This window comes from Pseudophryne corroboree, chromosome 7, assembly GCF_028390025.1.
Source record: "Pseudophryne corroboree isolate aPseCor3 chromosome 7, aPseCor3.hap2, whole genome shotgun sequence".
Taxonomy (NCBI): domain Eukaryota; kingdom Metazoa; phylum Chordata; class Amphibia; order Anura; family Myobatrachidae; genus Pseudophryne; species Pseudophryne corroboree.
In genome coordinates, this window is record NC_086450.1 from 507,630,963 (window position 1) to 507,647,516 (window position 16,554).

At 48.2% G+C, this 16,554-nt stretch overlaps 1 protein-coding gene across 2 annotated transcripts in view; it reads right to left on the bottom strand.

Annotated features, from left to right (window-relative positions):
- Positions 1-3,429: 3,429 nt before the first annotated feature.
- Positions 3,430-16,554, bottom strand: part of LOC134945856 (uncharacterized) — an 87,611-nt gene continuing 74,486 nt past the window's right edge. For both annotated transcript variants that reach the window (XM_063935395.1, XM_063935396.1), the window contains exons 5-6: positions 9,254-9,749; positions 3,430-3,504 (exon numbers count right to left, since the gene is read on the bottom strand). In XM_063935395.1, the coding sequence (XP_063791465.1) occupies positions 3,453-3,504; positions 9,254-9,749 (548 nt within the window). In that variant the 3' untranslated portion in view covers positions 3,430-3,452. The remainder of the gene's footprint in view (positions 3,505-9,253; positions 9,750-16,554) is intronic.

Here is a 16,554-nt window from a genome sequence, read left to right on the forward strand (position 1 = left end):
TCTTATGAGAGTTCCAGGCAATATTGCGTATTTTGCGAGAGGCTCTCCAGATCACCTCCTTGTGTAGAAAGTTGAGACATTTAAAAAGCACCACCCGGGGTCTGGCACCATCACGTGTTTTCTGAGCTCCTATCCTATGTGCACGCTCAATCACCATATCATGACATACAGCAGAGATGCCGAGAAGTTCCGGCAAGGTGACACGTAGGAAGGTGTACAACGCGGTGCCTTTAAGGGCTTCTGGGAGACCTATTACATGGAGATTCGATCTGCGTGATCGATTTTCAAGGTCATCGAGTTTATTGCAAATCTGATGATGTGATTTAGTAACAAGCTGCACTTCCTGCTCGAACAGATACATCATGAAACAGTTCTCCAGCACGTTGTTCAGTTTGAAGAACTCTATGTGATAAGTATGCTATCTGCTTGCTTATATCAGCTGTCTGAGCCTGTAGAAGAGGGCCTATCGCAATGCGGATCGCTCCCACCATGTACTTATATGTGACAGGTGCTGCTGGAGTGAAAAGGACCTGGTCTCCTGGGGGTACAGCTGGGGAGACACTGACCTGCGTGGTAGGAGGTAGAGGAGCCTCTGGCAAGCCCTGTGGGTCCGCCACAGGTGAGGATGGGGGAGCAGGCAGTGGAGCTCCGGCGTCCGGCGCCATCTTGGGCTCAGCGCGGCACTTCTCTTTGCTGGGCATGGCGGGGGTTAAATACCGCTCCATACAGCGGTCCCGGCACTGATGGGGAGGCTGTTGCAGGGGCAGATGGAGGCTATAAGCCTTGTAAAAGATGCTGTGTTCGGCGGGCAGCACGGAGCTCTCCCCTCACGCTGCCGTTCTCATAGCAGCCGGAACCAGAAGTCGCACTCATGACATTTATATGGCCACAGTCATCCAATTAATTTAACCCTTCTCTGGGAAGTAAAGAGTGTCAGTGGCGTATTGTGCAGAATATTTACATAAGCGTAATCCTATTACAGCGCGTAGACAACCATACAAGTGAGGCAGCTCAGATATCCCGTCTGTGTGCAATTTATCATATATGCAGATGCTGCCATTATTATGGTGGCACAAAGGAGACCGGTTATTCTCCCACTCACCATTTTGTTGGCTACCATCCTAAAATATGTCCCTTATTATTTATTCACTGCCAGTCACCATTTTGCCAGTGAATAAATAAATACTAAGACAGTGAATAAATGAAATAAAATAAATCAACCCTTCTAAAGACAACACGTGGAGAAGTTGCCAATAGCAACCACTCCTAGCTATCTTCTCCTAGAATGTACCTACTAAATAAATTATAGATAATAGAGAACCCTTGTGTTTTGGGAATTCCTGCTAAAACATCCAGTTCCTGTGTAAAATGCTATCAGTATTGCCCCCTGAATATTACCATGCATTAATGTGGCCCCTCCTACCATAGCTATAAATGATTATGCCCCTGGCCTGTTAGATAATTATTCATTGCTTTTGTCCTTTATTATTAAATAAGGATTGGACACATGTATTATATAATAGTGTATGGTGCCTGTCTAACACAGGAGCGCCAGGCTACGTACACTCGGACACTCCCTGCTGGCGGCTGCCCGCAGGATTCCCAGCAGAACCCGAGGGAGGAAGGAGCTGCGGGGGGACTTCATCAGGGCCGCAGCAGCATGAATTTCAACAAATATTGATATTCTGAATCGGTACAAGATCGGCATATGAGAATTGGTAGGGTAGAAAATTCATATTTGCAATACCGATGTTCCCAAAACTGCATCAACCATCCCTATCCAGGAGATCCAGAGACACCTGAGGGTGATCCATTGCTGCAATCTCCTCTGTGATCAACCCTGTCCATGAGACCCGAGCTCCAAACCTCTTCCCATACCTTCATCCTGGGAGCTAACACATTGGTTCAGCTCATGTATGAAATATACATGAGACAGACTCTGGGAGACTAAGTGCTCCCCCTGCTGGCAGTAACAAGAAGGACTCAGCTGGACCTATTTACATAGAAACATAGAATTTGACGGCAGATAAGAACTGCTTGGCCCATCTAGTCCATACCTCCCAACATGACCCATTCCAGGGGGGACAAAATGCTCCATTCACAATGCCTGGAGAGCCATAGGGCAGCTCCGAATCTCGGAGAGTGCTGCGCACGCCCCCACAACAAGGCTGAGAGGAGTCTCAGAATACGGAAGCAGCAGAAGCAGAGTGCGCCATTTCCGAAAATCTGTTCCCACAAAAGGAGCAGCTTTTTGAAATAGATTATTTTAGTAGGGAGGCTTGATGAATTGTGAGAGAACTGTGGAATGTAAGTAGGAGAATTGAAAACTAAAGTTTCTCATTTCACAATTTTTTCATGATGAATTTGCCCCTCGGGGAGGACAGCCTCATACTGCAGCCCCAATGCGGAATAAGGCGAGTCATTTCATAGATCAAAACTGAAACCCTAGAATAGCTGTCACTGGATTTGGTGAGAGACAGGTATTTTATTGCTCCCAAATATCAATTTCATGAAATAAACATTCCTGTATTTATTAAATTTGCATTTGCTGCAGCCGGCACACGAGCTACACGACAGGGCCCCAACTGCGCACACACCGATCCTAAAGGGGCATGGTTGCCAACATACAGGTTGTTCAGGGCGGGTTCACAAGTGTCCTGGACACCATGAGCAAGAAATCAGGAGTTGGAAACCATTGCCAAGGCGGGCCTGTGTGCTTCTAATGCCAGGACTGATTTTTTTGTCCCAGCTCGGCCCTGAGGGGTACTCTGCCACAGCTGGGAGGGTGGAATCCAGGGAGAAAAAGTACTGGGAGCAAAAAGGCACAGAGAAAATCAGGCCAGTGACAGTATCACAGTGGGAGAGGACAAAGGCCTACGGGCCTAATTCAGACCTCATCGCTGCTGCATTATTTTTACACTGCAATTTAGATTGCAGATTGAACACAACACACCCAAATCTAACTCTCTCTGCACATGTTACATCTGCCCCTACCCTGCAGTGCACATGGTTTTGCCCAACTGCTAACAAACTTGCTGCTACGATCAGGTCTGAATTACCCCCTATAACCTGTGAGCAGTAAGTAATCCAGCAGATGGCTTCAGTTATATATACAGGGAGAGGCACTAATGATGAGGTGTAGAGACGCACATTATATTGCGACACTCATGCAGAAGATAGGGTCCTCTACTGAATTCCCTTCATATGCATACATTTTTATTATAGCACCATTGCGTACACATTAGCGGATTACTTGCAATTACGGAGAACATTGGAGCTAAGAGTCGGTCTAAGGGTAGGCTAAGGTGGAGTGATTATGGCCGACAATCGTTCTACTCTGCGCCAGCCGCATGGAGGACAAATGTGGCGCCTTACTGGTCCCAGCGTAATGAGGAGACCCACACCCTGTACACAAATGAAAAACAAATATTTATGCAATTTTAAAATAAGCTTTAATGGAACGTCTGGTCTCCGCATGGGCCCATTACTGCCATATTCTTCTCCCTAAGTGGTACAAAAAAACAAAACAAAAGTAAAATAAATACAAATCACTACCGCTATAAGCCAACTGGTTATATTCTTGGGTTTGGTATGTATTAGCACCGCATGGGATGCCGACTGTCATTATACCGACATCGGCATCCCGAGCGGTAGAATGGCAGCAGGTGTCGTGGACACCCGTAGAGGAGGAATCACATACCTCGCCGGTATACCAGCGGGAGTATTGTGCCCCTGTCAGGATCCTGGCGTCGGCATTGTGACAGACGGAATCCCAACAAGCGCATACCATATTCTTTCAATATAGTACTAGTTTAAGTGAGGGAATTGGGAGAGATTGTGTGGCCTTAAAGGCCCATACACACTTGAAGATAAAATGAACGACGTCGTTCATTTCAGCCCTCATCAACGACGTCGCTCATTATATCGTCAAGTGTGTATGCATCCGACGACCACCGATGCGCGGCCCCGCGGGACGTTAACGACCCTCGCTTATCTGTGGAGCATGTATGCTCAATTTCCACTATGGTCGTTACCGACCAGAGACGTCGTTGAATGTGTATGGTGTGAATGACCAACGACCAAGTCACTGTTCACCAGCCCTGTTCCCAGCTCATTATTTTAATAAACTGTTCAGCTTGGATGCTTCAACGATGAATGGTCTTTGGTCTTTCGTCTTTGGTCTTTGGTAGTGTATATGGTCATGTCGTTTGCTCAGCTGTTCATGGGAAGTACAAGGGAAGTCGGTAACGACTGTCGTTAACGATGTGTGCATCATCAAGTGTGTATGGGCCCTTAAGGGACCATGCAAGTTCTTGCAGTATGGTACAATGGCCCTCATTCCGAGTTGTTCGCTCGGTAAATTTCATCGCATCGCAGCGATTTTCCGCTTAGTGCGCATGCGCAATGTCCGCACTGCGACTGCGCCAAGTAAATTTGCTATGAAGTTAGGATTTTTACTCACGGCTTTTTCATCGCTCAGGCGATCGTAATGTGATTGACAGGAAATGGGTGTTTCTGATCGGAAACAGGCCGTTTTATGGGCGTGTGGGAAAAAACGCTACTGTTTCCGGAAAAAACGCAGGAGTGGCTGGAGAAACGGGGGAGTGTCTGGGCGAACGCTGGGTGTGTTTGTGACGTCAAACCAGCAACGACAAGCACTGAACTGATCGCAGATGCCGAGTAGGTCTGAAGCTACTCTGAAACTGCTAAGAAGTTTGTAATCGGAATATTGCGATTACGTCGTTCGCAATTTTAAGATGCTAAGATTCACACCCAGTAGGCGGCGGCTTAGCGTGAGCAACTCTGCTAAAATCGCCTTGCGAGCGAACGACTCGGAATGACCTCCAATGTCCAATTACGCACTGTGGTCGGTTGTCCAGTTTTTCTTAGAATGGAAAAAAACTTTTTCCATTCCCTATTGATTAGATCAGTCCCTTTGGTGAGACTGCACCACACTGAGCTAAGACACTAACTGGTTTCTATATAATATAAATTTAATTTATACATAAATATAATTGTAACTATATAAATGTAATTTATATATAAAAAGGACCTGTGGTGTAATAATGCAATCATGCACATTAACCTTGTGAACAAGCAACGACTGGTGAAACGCGTTAACTCATCGCTAACACTGGATACCAGCAAAACTTGGTTGCTATCTACAGTACTATACTCCAAATGCCCCCCACCCCCACCCCCATCTCACGTGATTAACATCTGATTGGTGCATTTTCAGCCATCCAGGGGGGCTGACGGTCAAGAGTCTCAGCACGCCTGGCCTCACTGCATCATATCAGTGCACACAAGTGTCTCAGCACGACTGCCCTCACTGCATCCACGCACTCATCAGTGCACACACCCATCGGAGGCTGCTGGCATGTAGTTGCCGTATATCCAGAGGAGAGGAGCGGGGAGGACTCCCACAGGGGCTGGTGAGACAGTTGCTGCACATTTGGAGCACAGGTACAGGGAATATCCCATTGTGGACTGGTGAGACTCTTGCTATTCCTACCACTGGTCACTGAATTGCTACAAGATATCACTCGTTCCACCTGACCCTTTCAGAGGGAACTTTTCCCGTAATAGACTAAGGGGTATATGCAATTGCGGTCGAATTCCCGAAATTGGCGAAAAACTGGACTTTTTCGCCCCCAAAAAAAATTTGTCAATGCAATTCAGTAATTTCCGTAAAAAAAAAACAAAAAACGGACTTTCAAAATTCGACTTTTGTCAAATTCGACTTTTCTGCAATGATACAAATGCTGCAATTCGACCAAAGTGTATTCAATTGAAGTTTGGAAATTCGACAACAGTGCTTTTAGACAGTAAATTCGTCTTTTTCAATCCGCCACACTTTGGTGGGTGAAACTAATAAAAAAAATTGAAAACATGTTTTTTTTGGTGTTTTTTTTTTTTTTTTTTTGGTAATAGCATATCTATTTATATTAGAAGGGATTAGGTATTTGGTTTGTCTTTTTTGGAGGCACAACTATTATTTATATATTTGTAAAAATATTTTTTTTATTTTTTTTTTAGATGGAATGGAAAAATCCCTGAAAAAAATGGCGTGGGGTCCCCCCTCCAAAGCATAACCAGCCTCGGGCTCTTCGAGCCGGTCCTGGTTCTAAAAATCCGGGGGGAAAAATGACAGGGGATCCCTCGTATTTTTAAAACCAGCAACGGGCTCTGCGCCTGGTGCAAAAAATACGGGGGACAAAAAGAGTAGGGGTTCCCCGTATTTTTTACACCAGCATCGGGCTCCACTAGCTGGACAGATAATGCCACAGCCGGGGGTCACTTTTATACATTGCCCTGCGGCCGTGGCATTAAATATCCAACTAGTCACCCCTGGCCGGGGTACCCTGGGGGAGTGGGGACCCCTTCAATCAAGGGGTCCCCCCCCCCAGCCACCCAAGGGCCAGGGGTGAAGCCCGAGGCTGTCCCCCCCCATCCAAGGGCTGTGGGTGGGAGGCTGATAGCCTTGAGAAAAATGACAAGAATATTGGTTTTTCCAGTAGTACTACAAGTCCCAGCAAGCCTCCCCCGCAAGCTGGTACTTGGAGAACCACAAGTACCAGCATGCGGGTGAAAAACAGGCCCGCTGGTACCTGTAGTAGTACTACTGGGAAAAAAATACCCAAATAAAAACAGGAGACACACACCTTGATAGTAAAACTTTATTACACAACTGCCGACACACACATACTTACCTATGTTGACCTGCCGACTGCCACAGTCTCCGTCGATCCGGGGTACCTGTGAAAAAAATTAGACTCACCTGATCCAGTGTCCAGGTTATAATCCACGTACTTGGCAAAAAAAAAACACGAACACCCAAACCAGCGGACTGAAAGGGGTCCCATGTTTACACATGGGACCCCTTTCCCCGAATGCAGAGACCTCTCCGTGACAGCTGTCACTGAAAGGTCTCTTAAGCCAATCAGCGAGCGCAACGTCCTTGCACTCTGCTGATTGGCTGTGCGCGTCTGAGCTCAGACAGCGCATCGCACAGCTCCCTCCATTACTTTCAATGGTGGGAACTTTGCCGTCAGCGGTGGTGTTACCCGCGGTCAGCCGCTGACCGCGGGTAACCCCACCGCTGACGGCAAAGTTCCCACCATTGAAAGTAATGGAGGGAGCTGTGCGATGCGCTGTCTGAGCTCAGACGCGCACAGCCAATCAGGTGAGCGCAACAAAGTAGCGCTTCCTGATTGGCTGAAGGGACCTCAGTGACAGGAGTCACGTGGGGTCCCGGCACATTCGGGGAAAGGGGTCCCATGTGTAAACATGGGACCCCTTTCAGTCCGCTGGTTCGGGTGTTCGTGTTTTTTTTTTTGCCAAGTACGTGGATTATAACCTGGACACTGGATCAGGTCAGTCTAATTTTTTCACAGGTACCCCGGATCGACGGAGACTGTGGCAGTCGGCGGGTCAACATAGGTAAGTATGTGTGTGTCGGCAGTTGTGTAATAAAGTTTTACTATCAAGGTGTGTGTCTCCTGTTTTTATTTGGGTATTTTTTTCCCCAGTAGTACTACAGGTACCAGCGGCCCCGTTTTTCTCCCGCATGCTGGTACTTGTGGTTCTCCAAGTACCAGCTTGCGGAGGAGGCTTGCTGGGACTTGTAGTACTACTGGAAAAAACAATATTCTGTCATTTTTCTCAAGGCTATCAGCCTCCCATCCGCAGCCCTTGGATGGGGGTGGGGGAGAACAGCCTCAGGCTTCACCCCTGGCCCTTGGGTGGCTGGGGGGGGGGGGACCCCTTGATTGAAGGGGACCCCACTCCCCCAGGGTACCCCGGCCAGGGGTGACTAGTTGGATATTTAATGCCACGGCCGCAGAGCACTGTATAAAAGTGACCCCCGGCTGTGGCATTATCTGTCCAGCTAGTGGAGCCCGATGCTGGTGTAAAAAATACGGGGGACCCCTACTCTTTTTGTCCCCCGTATTTTTTGCACCAGCACCAGGCGCAGAGCCCGGTGCTGGTTTTAAAAATACGGGGGTTCCTGACAATTTTTCCCCCCGGAATTTTAGAACCGGGACCGGCTCGAAGAGCCCGAGGCTGGTTATGCTTTGGAGGGGGGACCGCACGCCATTTTTTTCCCCGTTTTTTAAAAATCGCGGCAAAATCCGTCAAATCAGCCGTTTTTCGCCAGCGGGACTGTCGAATCCGTTTTTCATTGAATATGGTGAATTTCGGCAACCACTTGCCGAAATTGGACGGTCGAATTGTGTCGAATTAAAAAACGGCCGATAATTTGCAGCGATTCGCCGCTAATTGCATATACCCCCAAAACTTCAACTTGCATCTAACCAAGTACAAAAACAAATGAGGAAAAGCAGTGACATACAGTAAGAGGACTAGACAATGTAGGACTAGTACATGGTATATAAATCAGGAATGGTGTGCTGGTGTCAGCGAGACTTGGATTGGGACGGTCAGCTGGGGAGAGAGGTGTTCCCTGAGTGAGATTCACAACTGCCAAGAGGTGAGTGTGGTCCAACTAATACGGATGCGTTTCTTCTCTCTCTGGTAAGAAACGCATCAGAGTTTGTGGAAAGCAATACATAGATACATACACTGTATATCCCTACATTTGTTAATATTTCTTGTCGTCAGCTTAGTTTGAGAAGCCTGCTAGTGTTTAATATGGGTTTTGTTAATTTTTATAATTGTCTATGGTGTGAAAGAACAGGTGTAGAGAGCAATGGAGATCAGGGCTTCTGCTTTAGAATCCCAGACAGGCCCTATAGATTCCCTACTTCCTGTGGCAGAAGGCACATACGTGTACATCACTGGTATTACACAGTGGCTCAGGAATACCGGATTTGCCCCCGCTGGATTTGGCCTGTTTTCATCCGATTCCGACGGATCAGGACGAGGGATTGGAAGAAAAGTGGACAAATCGTCTGTGTTTGGACATGAGGTCGGATCCGCTGCGCGTTTCCGTGCGCATCGGAGTCGGAGATCGGACGTGCTGCATGTCTGAACACCAACTTGGGACGGGCTCCGGCAGCAGGGAACGGGATCGCATGCGACAAGTCACATGCAAAAGGACCGCATGCGACATATCGCATACGATCCTACCGCCCAGTTTAAGGGGCATCAGCTGTGATTTCTCCAACAGGAGAAATCGCACTTGTCTATAGCAGCCTTGAGAGATAATTATAGCACCATGGTGTAGAATACAAGAATAAAAAGGGGGAACGAAACAACAATCACACGTCTCTAAACACTCTTCCATTACCTATGACAAGAAGGCTGAGGGTCCTGGTTTGAGTTGGCGCCTGACGATGTCACGATATTTGAAATCTGCATTGTACAGCTCTTTCTCAGGAACTGAGTCATGTTTCTCCTCCTTCGCCAAGCTGGATAAAGGCTTTGGGGGCCACGGAGCGCTTGGACTCCGTTACTCCGCCTCTTATTCCGGCTCTCCTCCTTCATATACATCTCGATCTCTTTCTGTCTACTCATCTCCGACTGGATCTGACTTACAGACTGTCTTATAACCTCCAACTGTGCATCCAGGTTCTGCCTCTTCTGAATCCCCCGATCGGCCTCCTGGAGGCAGGCGTGCAGGAATCTCAGGACTGGGGTGTCTGTACCCACATTCCGGGTGGAATTTGAGGTGGTGTAATTATCCAGAGCGAAGATGTGCTGGGCGCCAAGGTCTTCCATTGCTCTGCACATTTTAGAAATATTTTGGTCTTTATAATTAGTGAGGACCACAATGGGAAAGACTCCTGTCAGAAGAGAAGAAGAAGGACAGGAGGTTTCATTTCATTTTAATGCAAAAAATAAGGCGCTATGGTAAAACTTACCCTCGATAACTCTATTTCTTCGAGGCCCATGGTATCCACAGGGGTAACCTTGGGTATGGTTGGTGGAGACCAGGATCAAGCACTGAACAGCAAAGCTTTTGAGCCCCTCTATCCTCATACCCTGCCCACAGCTCAGGCTCTTCAGTTTTAGTTAAAAAGCCCAAAGCGGGAGCTGGAGAGGAGAAGGAAAAAGGATACACAGAGTAAACACTCTCACTTGTAGGAGACGGGAACTGGTGACCAAAAAGAGTAACCCACTGAAGAAAGGTGCGTTGGGGTGGACGCCCTGTGGATTCCCATGGACCTCGAAGGAAAAAAAAATAAGATTTTACTTACCGATAAATCTATTTCTCGTAGTCCGTAGTGGATGCTGGGACTCCGTAAGGACCATGGGGAATAGCGGCTCCGCAGGAGACAGGGCACAAAATAAAAGCTTAAGGATCAGGTGGTGTGCACTGGCTCCTCCCCCTATGACCCTCCTCCAAGCCTCAGTTAGGATACTGTGCCCGGACGAGCGTACATAATAAGGAAGGATATTGAATCCCGGGTAAGACTCATACCAGCCACACCAATCACACCGTACAACTCGTGATCTGAACCCAGTTAACAGTATGATAAACGCAAAGGAGCCTCTGAAAAGATGGCTCACAACAATAATAACCCGAATTTTTGTAACAATAACTATATACAAGTATTGCAGACAATCCGCACTAGGGATGGGCGCCCAGCATCCACTACGGACTACGAGAAATAGATTTATCGGTAAGTAAAATCTTATTTTCTCTGACGTCCTAGTGGATGCTGGGACTCCGTAAGGACCATGGGGATTATACCAAAGCTCCCAAACGGGCGGGAGAGTGCGGATGACTCTGCAGCACCGAATGAGAGAACTTCAGGTCCTCCTCAGCCAGGGTATCAAAGTTGTAGAATTTAGCAAACGTGTTTGCCCCTGACCAAGTAGCTGCTCGGCAAAGTTGTAAAGCCGAGACCCCTCGGGCAGCCGCCCAAGATGAGCCCACTTTCCTTGTGGAATGGGCTTTTACTGATTTTGGTTGTGGCAATCCTGCCACAGAATGTGCAAGCTGAATTGTACTACAAATCCAACGAGCAATCGTCTGCTTTGAAGCAGGAGCACCCAGCTTGTTGGGTGCATACAGGATAAACAGCGAGTCAGATTTTCTGACTCCAGCCGTCCTGGAAACATATATTTTCAAGGCCCTGACAACGTCAAGCAGTCCTCTAAGTCCCTGGTAGCCGCAGGTACCACAATAGGTTGGTTCATGTGAAATGCAGAAACCACCTTAGGTAGAAATTGAGGACGAGTCCTCAATTCCGCCCTGTCAGAATGAAAAATTAAGTAAGGGCTTTTATATGATAAAGCCGCCAATTCTGACACACGCCTGGCTGAAGCCAAGGCTAACAGCATCGACACCTTCCATGTGAGATATTTTAAGTCCACAGTGGAAAGTGGTTCAAACCAATGTGACTTTAGAAAACTCAACACAACATTGAGATCCCAAGGTGCCACTGGAGGCACAAAAGGAGGCTGTATGTGCAGCACCCCTTTTACAAAAGTCTGAACTTCAGGTACTGAAGCCAGTTCTTTCTGGAAGAAAATCGACAGGGCCGAAATTTGAACCTTAATGGACCCCAATTTTAGGCCCATAGACAATCCTGTTTGCAGGAAATGAAGGAAACGACCCAGTTGAAATTCCTCTGTAGGGGCCTTCTTGGCCTCACACCACGCAACATATTTACGCCAAATGCGGTGATAATGTTTTGCGGTTACGTCCTTCCTGGCTTTGACCAGAGTAGGGATGACTTCTTCTGGAATGCCTTTTTCCCTCAGGATCCGGCGTTCAACCGCCATGCCGTCAAACGCAGCCGCGGTAAGTCTTGGAACAGACAAGGCCCCTGCAGTAGCAGGTCCTTTCTTAGAGGTAGAGGCCACGGTTCGTCCGTGAGCATCTCTTGAAGTTCCGGGTACCAAGTCCTTCTTGGCCAATCCGGAACCACGAGTATAGTTCTTACTCCTCTCCTTATGATTCTCAGTACTTTTGGTATGAGAGGCAGAGGAGGGAACACATACACTGACTGGTACACCCACGGCGTTACCAGAGCGTCCACTGCTATTGCCTGAGGGTCCCTTGACCTGGCGCAATATCTGTCCAGTTTTTTGTTTAGACGTGACGCCATCATGTCCACCTTTGGTTTTTCCCAACGGTTTACAATCAGGTGGAAGACTTCTGGGTGAAGTCCCCACTCTCCCGGGTGAAGGTCGTGTCTGCTGAGGAAGTCTGCTTCCCAGTTGTCCACTCCCGGAATGAACACTGCTGACAGTGCTATCACATGATTTTCCGCCCAGCGAAGAATCCTTGCAGCTTCTGCCATTGCCCTCCTGCTTCTCGTGCCGCCCTGTCTGTTTACGTGGGCGACTGACGTGATGTTGTCCGATTGGATCAACACCGCCTGACCCTGAAGCAGAGGTTTTGCTTGACTTAGGGCATTGTAAATGGCCCTTAGTTCCAGAATGTTTATATGAAGAGATGTTTCCATGCTTGACCACAAGCCCTGGAAATTCCTTCCCTGTGTGACTGCTCCCCAGCCTCTCAGGCTGGCATCCGTGGTTACCAGGATCCAATCCTGAATGCCAAATCTGCGGCCCTCTAGTAGATGAGCACTCTGCAGCCACCACAGGAGAGACACCCTTGTCCTTGGCGACAGGGTTATCCGCTGATGCATCTGCAGATGCGATCCGGACCATTTGTCCAGTAGATCCCACTGAAACGTTCTTGCATGGAATCTTCCGAATGGAATCGCTTCGTAAGAAGCCACCATTTTTCCCAGGACCCTCGTGCACTGATGCACTGAGACCTGTCCTGGTTTTAGGAGGTTCCTGACTAGCTCGGATAACTCCCTGGCCTTCTCCTCCGGGAGAAACACCTTCTTCTGGACTATGTCCAAAATCATTCCTAGGAACAGTAGACGAGTCGTTGGAATCAGCTGCGATTTTGGAATATTTAGAATCCACCCGTGCTGACGTAACACTACCTGAGATAGTGCTACTCAGACTTCTAACTGTTCCCTGGATCTTGCCCTTATCAGGAGATCGTCCAAGTAAGGGATAATTAAAATGCCTTTTCTTCGTAGAAGAATCATCATTTCGGCCATTACCTTGGTAAAGACCCGAGGTGCCGTGGACAATCCAAACGGCAGCGTCTGAAACTGATAATGACAGTTTTGTACTACAAACCTGAGGTACCCTTGGTGAGAAGGGTATATTGGGACGTGGAGATAAGCATCTTTGATGTCCAGAGACACCATATAGTCCCCTTCTTCCAGGTTCGCTATCACTGCTCTGAGTGACTCCATCTTGAATTTGAACCTTTTTATGTAAGTGTTCAAGGATTTCAGATTTAAAATTGGTCTCACCGAGCCGTCCGGCTTCGGTACCACAAACAGCGTGGAATAATACCCCTTTCCCTGTTGCAGGAGGGGTACCTTGATTATCACCTGCTGGGAATACAGCTTGTGAATGGCTTCCAAAACTGCCTCCCTGTCGGAGGGAGACTTTGGTAAAGCAGACTTCAGGAACCGATGACGGGGAAACGTCTCGAATTCCAGGTTGTACCCCTGCGATACTACCTGTAGAATCCAGGGATCCACTTGAGCCCACTGCGCGTTGAAATTCTTGAGACGGGCCCCCACCATATCTGAGTCTGCTTGTAAAGCCCCAGCGTCATGCTGAAGACTTGGCAGAAGCAGGGGAGGGCTTCTGCTCCTGGGAAGCGGCTGCATGGTGCAGTCTTTTTCCTCTTCCTCTGCCCCGGGGCAGAAAGGAGTGGCCTTTTGCTCGCTTGTACTTATGGGAATGAAAGGACTGAGTTTGAAAAGACGGTGTCTTTTTCTGCTGATGTGGAGTGACCTGGGGTAAAAAGGTGGATTTTCCAGCCGTTGCCGTGGCCACCAGGTCCGATAGACCAGCCCCAAATAACTCCTCCCCTTTATACGGCAATACTTCCATGTGCCGTTTGGAATCCGCATCCCCTGACCACTGTCGCGTCCATAACGCTCTTCTGGCAGAGATGGACATAGCACTTACTCTTGATGCCAGGGTGCAAATATCCCTCTGTGCATCACGCATATATAGTAATGCATCCTTTAAATGTTCTATAGTTAACAAAATATTGTCCCTATCCAGGGTATCAATATTCTCGGTCAGGGAATCCGACCATGCGACTCCAGCACTGCACATCCAGGCTGAGGCGATTGCTGGTCGCAGTATAACACCAGTATGTGTGTATATACTTTTTAGGATATTTTCCAGCCTTCTATCAGCTGGTTCTTTGAGGGTAGCCGTATCATGATAAACGTGTGAGCGCCTTATCTACCCTAGGGGGTGTTTCCCAACGCGCCCTAACCTCTGGCGGGAAAGGATATAATGCTAATAATTTTTTAGAAATTAGCTGTTTTTTATCGGGGGAAACCCACGCTTTTTCACACACCTCATTTATTTCCTCTGACTCAGGAAAAAATATTGGTAGTTTTTTCTCACCCCACATAATACCCTTCTTTGTGGTACTTGTAGTGTCAGAAAGGTTCAATGCCTCTTTCATTGCCGTGATCATGTAACGTGTGGCCCTACTGGACATTACGTTTGTCTCGTCACCGTCGACACTAGACTCAGTATCTGTGTCAGGGTCTGTGTCGACCCACTGAGGTAACGGGCGTTTTAGCGCCCCTGACGGTGTTTGAGACGCCTGGACAGGCACTAATTGATTTGCCGGCTGTCTCATGTCGTCAACAGTTTTTTGTAAATTGCTGACATTATCACTTAATTGTTTAAATACAATCATCCAGTCAGGTGTCGACTCCCTAGGGGGTGACATCACCAACACAGGCAACTGCTCCGCCTCCACATCATTTTCCTCCTCATACATGTCGACACACGCGTACCGACACACAGCACACACACCGGGAATGCTCTGATAGAGGACAGGACCCCACTTAGCCCTTTGGAGAGACAGAGGGAGAGTCTGCCAGCACACACCCAGCGCTATATATATATATAGGGATAACCTTATATAAGTGTTACTCCCTTATAGCTGCTGTTAATATATTTATTTGCTGCCAAACGTGCCCCCCCTTCTCTTTTTTACCCTGATTCTGAAGCAGGACTGCAGGGGAGAGTCAGGGAGCCGTCCTTCCAGCGGAGCTGTGAGGGAAAATGGCGCTTGTGTGCTGAGGAGATAGGCTCCGCCCCTTCACGACGTCCTTATCTCCCGCTTTTTTGTGTAAAATGGCAGGGGATTAAAATACATCCATATAGCCCAGGAGCTATATGTGATGTATTCTGTTTTGCCACCTAAGGTATTCTGTTATATTGCGTCTCAGGGCGCTCCCCCCCCCAGCGCCCTGCACCCTCAGTGACCGGAGTGTGAAGTGTGCTGAGAGCAATGGCGCACAGCTGCGGTGCTGTGCGCTACCTTAGTCTGAAGACAGGATGTCTTCTGCCGCCGATTTCACCGGACCTCTTCGTCTCTTCTGGCTCTGTAAGGGGGACGGCGGCGCGGCTCCGGTGACCCATCCAGGCTGAACCTGTGATCGTCCCTCTGGAGCTAGTGTCCAGTAGCCTAAGAAACCCGATCCACTCTGCACTCAGGTGAGTCCGTTTCTTCTCCCCTTAGTCCCACGATGCAGTGAGCCTGTTGCCAGCAGGACTCACTGAAAATAAAAAAAAACCTAACTAAACTTTTATTCTAAGCAGCTCAGGAGAGCCACCTAGATTGCACCCTTCTCGGCCGGGCACAAAAATCTAACTGAGGCTTGGAGGAGGGTCATAGGGGGAGGAGCCAGTGCACACCACCTGATCCTTAAGCTTTTATTTTGTGCCCTGTCTCCTGCGGAGCCGCTATTCCCCATGGTCCTTACGGAGTCCCAGCATCCACTAGGACGTCAGAGAAAAAAACTTTAATGAGGATAAATTTTACCATAACTCTTATTTTCTTATTCTTCATGGTCTCCACAGGGTTAGCCTTGGGGATGTCCCAAAGCAGTTGTAATAGGGAGGGAACGCTCCCACGCTAAAAAGGAGATTTATGGTAAGAACTTACCTTTGTTAAATCTCTTTCTGCGAGGTACACTGGATTCCACAGGGAATAACATCAGGGTGCAGAGTAGGATCTTGATCCGAGGCACTAACAGGCTAAAAGCTTTGACTGTTCCCAAGATGCTCAGCGCCGCCTCCTCTATAACCCCGCCTCCGTGCACAGGAGCTCAGTTTGCTTAACCAGTCCAATCCAGTAGCAGGTAAAAGAGACGACAACAGTTAGTAGCCACAGACATCACATTCTCACGACAGGAGAAGGTATCAGCGGCTAATGCCATAGCAACTCAAAGAAGCTAAGTGCGTCACGGTGGGCGCCCTGTGGAATCCAGTGTAGCTCGCAGAAAGAGATTTAACAAAGGTAAGTTCTTACCATAAATCTCCTTTTCTGCAGCGGGGTACACTGGTATTCCACAGAGAATAATATCGGGGATGTCCTAAAGCAGTTCCTTATGGGAGGGGACGCACTGTAGCGGGCACAAGAACCCGGCGTCCAAAGGAAGCATCCTGGGAGGCTGAAGTATCGAAGGCATAGAACCTTATGAACGTGTTCACTGAGGACCACGTAGCCGCCTTGCACAATTGTTCAAGTGTTGCACCACGGCGGGCCGCCCAAGAAGG